The sequence below is a fragment of the Rhinolophus hipposideros genome (genome assembly GCF_964194185.1).
Source record: "Rhinolophus hipposideros genome assembly, chromosome: 2".
In the NCBI taxonomy this organism is placed as follows: domain Eukaryota; kingdom Metazoa; phylum Chordata; class Mammalia; order Chiroptera; family Rhinolophidae; genus Rhinolophus; species Rhinolophus hipposideros.
Window position 1 is genome coordinate 83,933,440 of NC_138048.1, and position 12,602 is coordinate 83,946,041.

Consider the following 12,602-nt stretch of genomic DNA (forward strand, 5'->3'; position numbering starts at 1 on the left):
TTATAGTGAAAGATCAGATAAAAACTAATTGTGAGATTAAATGCACAAAATGCTTTTATTACTCTAAGCAAATTAATAAGTTAAATTGCAGTTCCATTAGACAACTTCAGCTTATTATACATACAGTAATTTACTGGATTGATTGAATATACAATGAACAACTGCAAAATGATCCATTTTCATCATCAGTCTGATAATTTGGGGTAAAAAACCCAAATTATTTCCCTAATTGAATACAAGTAGTAGTAATCAAAAAAAAAAAATTAGTTGGTATTTCACACTAACATTTTCAGATTTAGAACTTAACCATGAAATACATATCTGGAAATGATGGCAGGAAATAGCATTTAAAGCTGACAGTGTATTTCTTCTGTTAGTCTCAAAGTGATTTCTATATGAAGGACCTGCTGGCCAGAAAATTAAATTATAATTTTGTACATGCTCAGATATCCAAATAGTTATAGGACCTGTGCCCCCAGTACACCCCCCCAAAAAGAAAAAACATGTTTTCTCCCTTACAGGTACACAGTATATTCTCACAATTTTTCTCAAATGGAATATTCATGAGGGTAAGTAGCCAATAGTATGGCAGGGCTAGATAGGTCTCAGTTTCTGAGTGCACTAGAGCTAGTCCCCTTTAATCCATGCAGTGAGCTTTCATGCATATAGTTTAACGCACATAATTTGATTATAGAATCAGGAAGTTCTTTAACGTTTGCTTTTCATTGGGCAAGTTAATTCACCCAGCGTATGCCAAGTAGTGACATTTTTCATGAAGCCCATGATTTACTTTCGTGTAATAACTCCTCAAAACATCAAGCATGATGTTGTAAAATCCCAGTGCTAATTAAACAGCAAACATTTGCCTTTCTGGGTATTATACAGGTTTACTTACAAGAACTGAGCATGTGTATATTTTTAAAGCTCAAATATTTAAACTTGCAGAAGCTGTGCCTACAAGCAGTCGAAGTATAAAGCAGGTTTTCATAACATGTAGTCAAAAATGAACACTTCATTGCAGATGCAGTACATTTTATCCAAAGCTAAGCTTCCATAGCAGTACAATCTTCCCTTTCATGAATTAACCACAGTGTCTCTAGTTAAAGGTGGAGGTGTTCATCCTTTTACCACCTCTACGTGTAAATGGACATAGCATTATTTGAATCTTAATAGACATCTTGGCTAAATTGCTATCCAGGGTCGTTCTTGGGGCCAAACACAGTGAATATTTAAAAGGTTATTAAAGCAAATACCTAGGAATTTTAGTTTTGTTGAATGACAAGTGAAACAACTCTTGCTAACAGGAATGTGAAAATAGAAAAAAAGTGTAAAATTGTTTGTGTTTATTTTTCCAGACAAGACTTCTGACTGAACATAGCTACTCTTTCAGATGCAATCCATGTTGCATCTGTGGATTTTGTTCATTTGAAAAAATATATCTGTGTAGCCTTCTTCAAGTTACTGAATACCTAAAGGTAATATATTTTACCCCCATATACTTTCCATTGTATTAGCATGAGGTGTACACAGCAATGCAAGAATAGGTGACTCCAGTCCAAGATAAGAAAATAGAATGGATTTTCTTAGTTATGAGTTTTCAGATGTGCTCATAATTCAGGTGCACAGTGGTAGCAACAGCAGGCACCTCAGAATCCAGGGACACTAGAGGTTGAGCAGCGGGCTGCTAAGTGATGTAAAAGACTGGCTAGTAACACCGTTCTGTACCGGTATAGACCGATTTTTAACCATGCAGCTCCTGTGGCTCATGCATTGCCTTACGATCTGTAGTCCTTTTTGCTGTAGGGCTTGTTGCGCAATATGTTATCAATCTCATTTACCACATGTGATGTCATCTTTGGGAGAACCTGAGAGCAGGAGAAGTACAAAGGATGTGATTAGGACTTGATATTTGTTCTCTGTGCTGAAAATCTAGACTGGTATACATTTATAAACCTAACTGGACTATAAGCTCCTCATCAAACTATAAGCTCCTCGAAGTCAGGGATCTTGTTTTATTCACCCCTGTATCTCCAGTGCCAATAAGAGCGCTTGGGCCATAGTTGGTGCTCGTGATTACAGGTTGGCTGAATAAATGAAGGCTCATAGAAATATAGACTATCCAGAGCAGCTCTACCCAGTTAGAAATATAATGCAAGCCACACAATACGATTTTAGATTTTCTAGTGGCCACGTGAATGAAAGTGAAAAGAAACAGGTGAAATTAATGTTTTTAATCCATTATATCCAAAACATTTCAACATGTAGTCAGTAGAAAATTCTTAAGATGCTTCCCATTTTGTTAAAATACTAAGTCTTTCAAATCCAGTGTCCATTTTACACTTAACAGCACATCTGCATTTGGATGAGCTAGTGTGCATGCATTCAACAGCCACGTGTGGCGAGAGGCTACGGTAAGTGGACAGGACAGGCCCAGAGACTAATGAGAAGCTACCACTGGGGGTCAGAACCCCAGTGAAGGATGGCCAAGGGTTAACAGCATCTTAGGTAGAGGAAATAGCATGAAAAAAGCAGAAGTCTGCAATGGAGTAATACAAGTTTGAATTGAGTGGCTGAGGTGTGGAATGGTAGGAACAGGGGAAAGAAGTGTGGGGAAAAAGGGGAAGGCTTTGAATGCCATTTTTTGGTGTTGGACTTTATTTTGTAGATAGTAGGCAACCTCTCAGGACTTCTGAACTGGGAGAGAACCCATCAGACACTTGGTAGCTTGAAGGATGAGTTGGTGTAGGCTGAGAGGGAACACGGATGTCAGAAATTTATTGCTATATCTCAACATAATAAAGGCCACATATGATAAACCCACAGCTAACATCACACTCAATGGGGAAAAGCTAAGACCATTCCCCTTAAGATCAGGAACAAGGCAAGGTTGCCCACTTTCTCCACTTCTACACAGTTCTAGAAGTTCTAACCACAGCAATCAGATGAGAAAAAGAAAAGGCATCCAGATTGGTAAGGAGGAAGCAAAATTGTCATTATATGCAGATGACATGATACTATATATCGAGAACCCCAAAGACTCCACCAAAAAACTGTTAGAACTGATAAATGAATTTAGTAAAGTAGCAAGACACAAAATTAATATTCAGAAATCAGTTGCATTTGTATATATCAATAATAAAATGTCAGAAGAAGAAATTAAGAAACATTTCCATTTCCAATTGCTTCAAAGACCGTAAAATACCTAGGAATAAATTTAACCAAAGAAGTAAAAGAACTGTACTAGGAAAATTATAAGACACTGAAGAGAGAAAGAAGATACAAATAGATGAAAACACATACCATGCTCATGCATAGGAAAAATTAGCATAGTTAAAATGTCCATACTGCCTAAGGCAATACACAGATTCAATGCAATTCCCATCAAACTACCAAGGATGTTTTTCACAGAAATAGGACATATAATCCTAAAATTTATATGGAACCATGAAAGACCCCTGATAGCCTTGGCAATCTTGAGAAATAAGAACAAAGTGGGAGGTATCACAATACCTGATATCAAATTATACTATAAGGCTACAGTAATCAGAACAGCATGGTAGTGGCATAAAAACAGACACATAGATCAATGGAACAAAATAGTCCAGAAATCATACTTAGACGGTCATTTAAAATACAACAGAAATTTTGTTGGGGTATAGACAGTCTATTCAATAAATGGTGCTGGGAAACCTGGACAGACATCCAAAAAAATGAAGCTGGACCACCTCCTTACATTATACACAAGAATAAATTCAAAATGGATTAAAGACTTAAATGTAAGACCTGAAACCATAAAACTCCTAGAAGAAAATGTAGGAAGAAAGTTTACAGACATTACCTGAAGTAATATTTTTACTGACATATCCCCTCAAGCAAAGGAAATAAGAGAAAAAATAAACATGGGATTATGTCAAACTAAAAAGTTTTTTCACAGCTAAGGAAACCAATAAAAAGGGAGCCTACTGAATGGAAGAAGATATTTTTCAATGATATATCTGATAAGGGGTTAATACCCAAAATTTTAAAAAACTCAGTCAATTCAACTCCAAAAAATAACCCAATTAAAAAATGGGTGTAGGACATGAAGAGACATTTTTCTAAAGAGGACATACAGATGGCAAACAGACATGAAAAAATGTTCAACCTCACTAATCATTAGAAAAATGAGATACCACCCTACTCTAGTCAGAATGACTATCATCAATAAATCAACAAACAAGTGTTGGCGAGGATGTGGCAAAAAGGGAACCCTCATGCACTGTTGGTGGTATTGCAGATTGGTGCAGCCACAATGGAAAAACAGTATGAAGGTATCTCAATCTCAAAAAAAATTGAAAATGGAACTACCTTATGACCCAGGAATTCCACTCTTGGGTATCCCAAAAATGCTAATTGGAAAAAAATCTATGCACCCTTATGCTTATTGCAGCACTATTCACAATAGCCAAGACATGGAAACAACCTAAATGCCCATCAGTAGATGACTGGATTCAGAAACTGGTACATTTATACAGTGGAATATCACAGCCATAAAGAAGAAATCTTACCATTTGCAGCAATATGGATGGACTTAGAGAACATTATGCTTAGTGAAATAAGTCAGACAGAGAAAGACAAATACCATATGATCTCACTTATATGTGAAATCTAAAGAATAGAATAAATGAACGAACTAATCAGAAACAGTCTCAGAGACATGGAGGAAAAACAGGATTACTAGATAGAGGTGGGAGTGGGGATAAGGGGGAAGTTGAGGGGATTAGAAAGCACAATCGATAACCTTACGATTGCCACGGGGATACGAAAGACAATTTGGGGAATATAATCAAAGATTTTGTAGGGTATCCAATGGATTCTTGTCTTATTAGGGAGACCACCTCAGGGAAGATGTAGATGCCTGATCACTGCACTGTACACCTGAAGCTGAATAATGTCAACTATAATTTTATATATATACACATATATATATGTATACATATATGTATATACACCGTGCTTCCCCGAAAATAAGACCTAGCCGGACCGTCAGCTCTAATGTGTCTTTTGAAGCAAAAATTAATATTAAGACCCAGTCTTATATATACACACACACTATATATATATATATATATATATATATATATATATCGTCACAAGAGGTGGAGTACAACATAAGGAATAGAGACAGGAAGTGTAATGGCTGTATGCGATGTCAGGGATAGTAGATTGGGGAAAGGGGTATCACTTTGAGAGGGGTATAAATGATAAATGTCTATTACAGTGCTTTGTACACATGAAACTAATAAAAAAAATAAATCAAATTGGGAAGTTCTGGCAAAAAAAAGACAGTCATTGCTGCCCTAGCTAGACACTGAAAGCCTTAAGTAAGACAGGTGTAGTGGAGTAGAAAATGAGAGTGGTTCTGAGACATTCTGGAGGATGATAGTGATTTTAAGACTGCATGTCTAGAAAGATACTGATACAAATGATTGTGATTGGCGTCCACAGGAGAAGTAGTTTGGAGTGTAAGTGTGGAGTTGAAGGTGACTGTGTGTGGGCTATCCAGGTGGAAATGGCTTTAGGCTGCAGGAAGTGCAGCTGTGGAGCTTGCTAGTAGCAGGAGGATGAGTTGAGGATTTGCAAGTTATTGTCATGGACATGCTAACTGAAGCCCTGGGAAAGGATGAGATCATCGGGGCTAGCTAGTGTTTATTGTGAGAAGGGGGCCAAGGGCACACATTACACCATCAGACAAGGAACAAAGGCAGACGTTTTTGCAGGAATAGTCTGACCCTGTGTGGAGACTGTGGTGAAATACAATTACGATGACCAGTTCTAAGGTTTAAGCCTTACCCTGCCTCTGCTGCAGTCACGCTGGGCAGGGTGACCTTGTCTCCACTCAGGTGCCATCCCCAGAAACCTTAGGGTTGGCAGAGCAGTAGAGCTACTCAGTCTGGGAACTGGTTCTGCTTAATGTTTTCTTATCTGAAGCTAAAGGAAGAGTTTCATTTCCCACCAGTTCTGGAGTCTCAGAGGATGTAAACCAATGTGTTATTTCAAGTGAGACTGCAATGATGAGACCCAAATCTAGAAATTGGATTTGTTGGAAGTTTTGTGTCTATAGTGGGTTAGCCATGTGAGGAAAAAAAAATTTTTTTATTCATTACACCAAAATAAATTTCAGATAGAGATTTAAACATTAAAAAAAATGAAACCATGAAAGTACTCGAATAAAACAAGAAAAAAATATATAATGTTGCAAGGCCTGAATTATAAAGAGAAGCCATACATCCAGAATTTCATGTGAAATTACCCGATTTTTAAAAATGTTGACAGCTGTTTTACATTTTCATCTGCGCATTACACAAACACTCCCTGGGCTACCAGTTTTGCAACCTTGGTGTTACTCTGACTGGAATAATTGGTGGGTGAGGGGTGTCTGACTGGTGGGGTACTAGGGAAGTCCCAGGATTGGGTCCCTTGAGTCGGACCTTGGCAGGCTGGGGTGGTGGCCACTGCCGGCAGAGGACCATTGTTACTTCTGGTGATCTGAGTGGTTCCAGGTGGCTGGAGATTGGGATTCTGGGGTAGACCAGCCCTGGATGTGAGGAGCCTGGGCTTCTCTGAGCGGCTGATGGGGGCCTCAGAAGGGTTTTAAGGCTGATGGGGTGGAGAGGGAGCGGCAATTCTCTGCACCTTTTAGGTGGGGAGGGTGGGGGCTGTGTAGGTGGTGGGCTTTCTGTAGCTGTGGTTTCTCCTCCAGTCTGTCCCAACTGAAGTTCTGATTTACATATACCCCCTAGGTTATGCACATTAGGCACATTTGATCCCTTGGAGCAGCTGCCTTACCGTGCCTACTAGAAATTTCCTTTCCTGACAACTGCTGGCACTGCAGCTTTCTATCCTGTACCTGGTCTCACCACTGCTGGGACCCTGCAGCCACCCCACCTTATTCCCCCCACCCCCACCCCCGAGCAGCCCAAAAATAGCTTGTCTAGGGTGGATTCTTAGGTGCCGGGCTGGTGGGAGGTGGGAGTAGGAAGGGGATGAGGCTGGTAAGCGCCCATGGTGGGAGCCTCCCCGCCTGGATAACACCTCTTGTAGCTTACCTTTTGAGTGTGGAAGCCCTATCTCGCTACCAGCCAGAGTCGTACTGGCAAGGAGATGCTTTGGGAAGATGACTGACCCAGAGTTTTCCTCTGAAATGTACCCTCAGCTACCTGGAGTACTACAGCCCAGGAGTGACCTCTCTACCATCTAGGCGTGTTGACTGACCCTGGGATGGCAATGCTCGCTCTGTATCAGTATGACGGGAATCCTCTTTCCTCCCTCTTCTTGCCAAGCTATCAGCAAGTCCTGTCTCTGTCTCCAAAACTGACAGAATCCATCCACTTCACCTCCATGGCCATCATCCTAGCTGGTCCAAGCCACCATCACCTGTCACCTGGACAACTGCCCTTGCCTTTCTTCATTCTAATTTCCAGCAGCCAAGAGCAATCTTAAAACGTTCAAATAACAGCATGTCTCTCTTCTGAAAACCCTCCACGTAGAACAAAACTCTGACCCCTCTAGTGTCCTGTAAAGTCTGTCCCCTGCCTGGCTCTCCAGTATATCCGCCGTCCCTTTTGCGTACTGCATGTTGGCCACACGTGCCCAGGACTGGCCTTCCCTGGGTCTGGAAGCTCTTCCCTGGGTTTTCACATGCTGGGGCCTCTTCTTCCAGACTTCAGAATGCACATACCGGGAGGGGCCTGGCAAGGACACTATTTAAAGTGGGCCCATCCATTTGTCAAGTAGCCTATTACCACACCCTCTTAAGTCATTCTCAAGCTTTGAAATTCTTTTATATATTTATTATGTGCCTCTCCCATTGGAATGGAAGCTCCTTGAACATTGGACAATCTCTTGTTTCCTGTGGTATCCCCAGTGCCCAGTCACAGCAGGTTCTCAAAGCTCTGCTGAATGAACGAAGCGACAGGTTGCTTAATTCACTGTCAGCGAGCCCGTGTTCTTACTCTCTGCCTGGCGTGGTTCTAGGCATAGAATAAGTGCTCAATAAAGCTTAGTGGAATTGACATCATCAGATGGAATTCCAGGTCTGTTGGGTACATGGTTGCTCTGTTTCCTCACCATCACTGCGTAGCCTTTATCTTTTCCCAGAGCGTACGTGAAAAGGAGTAAAGGTGGGGGCGGCCATCATAAGAGCAGCATTTCCCTGAAGGGATGGGGAGCCCCCACAGAATCCAGGAGGAGCTGGGCTCGGAGGGCTTCTTGGAAGCAGAGGCACAGCCCTCAGAAAGGTGACGGTGGCAAAGGAAGTCTGTGCCATTTATCCCCCAGCATATTCTGGGCTATTCAGAAGGGTTTTTAACCATTTTAGGTTAGATCAATTTTATCGCCACTCCATCTGTTTCTTTTGGGAGAAGTAATGGAGAGGTAAGTGCTTGTTTCAGGGACAGGTGAACAGGGGAGAAGCTGTGAGACAGTTCTGTTCCCCAGTAAGCAGGAGGAAAGGACACCTTACCTGTTGGGCAGGTGGTGGTGGCTATGGCAAGAGCACTGGGCGGGCTCCCTCCTGGGGACCCCTGCTGAGAGTGGGGGAGGCTCAGGACTGAGATGTGGCCTTTGGGGAGGAGGATGGTCAGGACAGCCGCTGAGCCTCACCCCCCTCAGAACTCCCACCCCTGTGGGCTCCCCAGAGCAGTCTCTGGCCAGAGCCTTGGGCCTCAGGCAGTCCACTCATGGGAGGGAGTGGAGATGGGCACTCTTGAATGTACTGCCAGGGAGATGGGACCCTGGAAGTCCAAACAGAATTTTGATTCTATTTCTTTCAAAATGTGGCAAACATTCATTCACTCAACAAGTGTTTCTTAAGTGTTGACTAAGGGCCATATAGTACGCTAGGAACTGGAAACCAGTGGAGAAGCAAGAAAGGCACAGGTCTCTGACCTCAGGGAGCTTACAATCCAGCAGGAAACCATGCTACATTATCCTAAGTGCTGTGATCAGAGGGCGTGCAGGCTGCTATGAGAGCAGAAAGGAGGGGCTTGGCACACTGGAGGGTGGCAGTAAGTATTTGTGGAAAGAACAAATAAGAGTAAATGATATACGTATGTTGTCCTATGGCTCTTACATTTCAAGCAGGTTATTAAGCATACTTTTATGATCAGGCCTGAGAACCCAGTCAGCAAATTTAACATTGCTTGGGGCGTGGCATGCCATCCTACAGAAACAAACCATCCTGAGACATGAGCTTTCAGATCATTGCTGTTAATAAGAATACTCCTGGATCCATGTTCTGTAACAGTTCTGTTGCCTGTTCTGCCTTTGTCCCCCCTTTCCTTCCACCCCCCATCTAGGAATAGGTAGCCTGTTCCCTATACTAGCAGCTTTCGTGCAACTGGAAGCTGTGACATGAGGGAGGACAGAGGCGGGGAGAGATGGGACCCTGCCTGGGGACATCTTTCAAAGACACTGTGAAATTCCCTGGAGTGTGTTGGAAAGGGCTGTGGTACTTGCCTGAATGGCACCAAGGTTCTCAATGAGTTGTTCAGGGGTAGATGATCCCAGGAGCACAGAACTCACACCCTCGTTCCTCAGGCACCATGCTGGGGAGACAGAGCACTGGGTCAGGATAGCAGAGCACTTCTGATGATTGATTCGCTTACAAACACCACCTACAGCTGCCATTGTGGCAACCAAACTGTACTTTGTGGCAAACATTTATTTTCATAACGGTCATTCATTCATAACGTTTTGGGAGAGGATGGACTGTGTCTCCGGGATTAGAAACCTCAGCAGCACCCCTGTTGTGGAGACGATCTGGTAAATCTGTGCGTTTGAATTGTGGCCTTAGGGCACCACTGCTTTCTATGTGAGGCCTTGCCTGAACAACGGGGCATCGGATCCAGCCACTCACCCCAGGAACACGTTCCTGTGCCTGGAAACACCTGGCACTGCTCAGCCGCAGACGTCTGGATTCCTGTTTCCATGCTGGCCCACAAGCTCCTGCCTTTGCTTCGTATTCATGCTCTCACTTTCCTCTCCCCTGCTACAGAGTTCTGTAGACTCTATGTGTCTGGTTCCTTTGTTTCTACCTGTCCACCCTCGTGGGACCGACCTTTCTTCCTAACAAAAGATGCATCCTGTGTCAATTATCTCACTCTCACTAACCCTCAAACCCCACTCCCCTTCTTCCTCTGCCTCTCTGGCAACATCTACACTTAAATTCTCCATCAGCGCCTGCCCCTCACTCTTAGCACATGACCTCTGGCTTGATGTAAAACATCAAGGCCATCTGTGGGGTCTTCCTTCATTCCCCACTCTCCACGGGCACAAAGACACGTCCACATGCCCCAGGTTCAGAGAACGCCTTGTGCTGTTTCTGTCTGAGGCCAAACTCGGTCTGGATCCATCTCCTTTTGTCTTTTCTTGGACTTAATTCATGTTCTCTCTCTCTCTCTCTCTCCCCCCTACCCCTCCTCCCCGAATTGTATTATTTGGCAATACTGTCGTCATTGTCTTTTCTATCAACATAATGTGCTCAAATGTCTTCCAGTGTAAAATAAGCTTCCTCTGATCCTTCATACCTGCCGAGCAGCGGTCCCACCCTTTTCGCCTTAAACTTCTGAAAGGCCAGTTTAGACTCCCTGATGCCCCTTTCTCACCTCCCAGTCCCCTTCCTGACATGTCTGAAGCCGAGGTCTCCCTGGGGTTGCAGTAGACTGCTCGGCGTGTGGCTGCCTGGAACTCCATGTTTCTATAGGCCCACAGACGCAGTGTCTGCTCTGTGTCCCTGGGAGATGTCCGACAGGCATTGCAGACTTCTTGCTACTTACACCTAAGCCTGTCACGCCTCTATTCCCCATTTGGTGGTGTCCCCAACGACGTGGTCTCCCCATCTGGAAACCTGGCACTTAAACTTTGGGACTGTCGCATTCTGACCCCACATTTACCTTTCACTGCCAAGTCTAGTTGAGTACCTGCTTAAATATTTCTCTAATCCAGTGGTTCTCTAAGGTTAGCATGTATCAGAACATCAGAAAGGTTAGCATGAGGGCTCGTGAAACACCGATTATTGGTGCCCCTCCCAGACTTTGTGACTGAGAAGGTCCCGCTGGGCCTGAGAAGCTGCATTTCTGACAAGCTCCCCCTGTGATGCTGACGCTGCTGATCCAGAAACCAGGTTTTCTTTCTTTCTTTTTTAACTTTACTAAGGTAAAACTTACACACCAAAAATTTTACCCATTTTAAGTGCGCAGTTCAATAATTTTTGGTAAATGTACCAAGTGTGTTAAAATCTAAAACTGTATTTAAGCCATTTTAAGTAGTTTTAGAACATTTCCATCACCCCAATAAGCTCATTCATGCCCATTTACAGTTAATCCCCTTCCCATGGCCAACTGCAGGAAACCACTAATAACTTTGTATCCTGCAGATCTATTGTTTCTGGACATTTCAACTAACTAGAATCATAGAATATGGGTCTTCTGTGTTTGACTTCTTTCATTTAGCACTGTTTGTGAGGTTCATCCATGTTATAGCATGTATCAGTATATCATTTCTTTTTATTGCTGAAGACTATTCCACTGTGTGCATGTGGGGCCCACACTTGAGAATCGCTGCTCTGGTTCTGCTGTCTGCTGCCCTCCTTCAGGCCTCACCATCTCTGTCTGGCACAACTCCTTCTCCTACCTCTTCTTTGGATTGTCCCCCACCCCCACCCCCACCCGGCTTTCACATGTCCAGCAGCAGTTTCTCCAGATACAAATCTGATCGTGTCACTTGCTGGCTAAACGTTCCTCAGCGTGTGCCTTACGTAATCATTGCCCTGTAAGCTGAAACTCTCATTTCTCACCGTGGCAAACCTCGCTTTCTAGCCCACTCTCCAGCTTCACGTCTCCTACTCCTGGCCTTGAACTTTGTGCTTTAGGAACACTTTGTAAATCCTCTCCATCCACAAACATCATGCTGTTTTCCTCCTCCTTGAGCCCTTGGCTCAAGCAGTCGCCTTGGTCTGGAATGTCCCTTTGCGTCCTCCCTTTGTTGCCTTACTATCCACTCAGCATTTGAGATTCCGCACAGGAACTACCTTCTCCCAAAGGTCTTCCCTGAATTCCAGGCTGGTTTGGGAGCTCCTCCACCTCCTGGGCCTTTCCCAATTATTTTACTACAACACTGTATTAAAACGACCCGTTTATTTTTTTGCTTTGCCCACCAGGCTGTGAGATTTGCTCAGTTGGATGCTCAGTACCCAGCCCAGTACCTGTACGTGGAAGGTACTCAAGGTTCTTAGCAAATGTTTGTTGAATAAACACAGGCATGAATGACTGATGGGTGAAAAGGACCCAAGGACTTCTTCTGCCCCATTTTCTCAAGGCCCTGCTGTCAACTAAAACTCTTAAGCTGTTACCATGCTCAGGCCTTTTAATGCAATCGCTAAATCTTTCCACGTGGGCAAAATAATGTCCTATAAAGGCAACAAGCCAAGGTATCCAGGGCTGCTGCTGCTGCTGCTTTTTCTTCCTCACTCTCTCTCTCTCTTTCTCTCTCTGGCTGCATTATTTCCTGCTTGGTACTTAAAACTCTGTTTTGGCACCAGTGGACCTTTTCTACAGGCAAAG

General features: G+C 43.4%; 1 protein-coding gene across 3 annotated transcripts in view; it reads right to left on the reverse strand.

Annotated features, from left to right (window-relative positions):
• Positions 1-29: 29 nt before the first annotated feature.
• Positions 30-12,602, reverse strand: part of KCNAB1 (potassium voltage-gated channel subfamily A regulatory beta subunit 1) — a 345,911-nt gene continuing 333,338 nt past the window's right edge. For 2 of the 3 annotated variants that reach the window (XM_081065790.1, XM_081065791.1), the window contains exons 13-14: positions 9,499-9,587; positions 31-1,865 (exon numbers count right to left, since the gene is read on the reverse strand). In XM_081065790.1, the coding sequence (XP_080921916.1) occupies positions 1,776-1,865; positions 9,499-9,587 (179 nt within the window). In that variant the 3' untranslated portion in view covers positions 31-1,775. Of the gene's footprint in view, positions 1,866-9,498; positions 9,588-12,602 lie in introns of all 3 variants that reach the window. The other variant, XM_081065792.1, reaches the window with a different exon arrangement.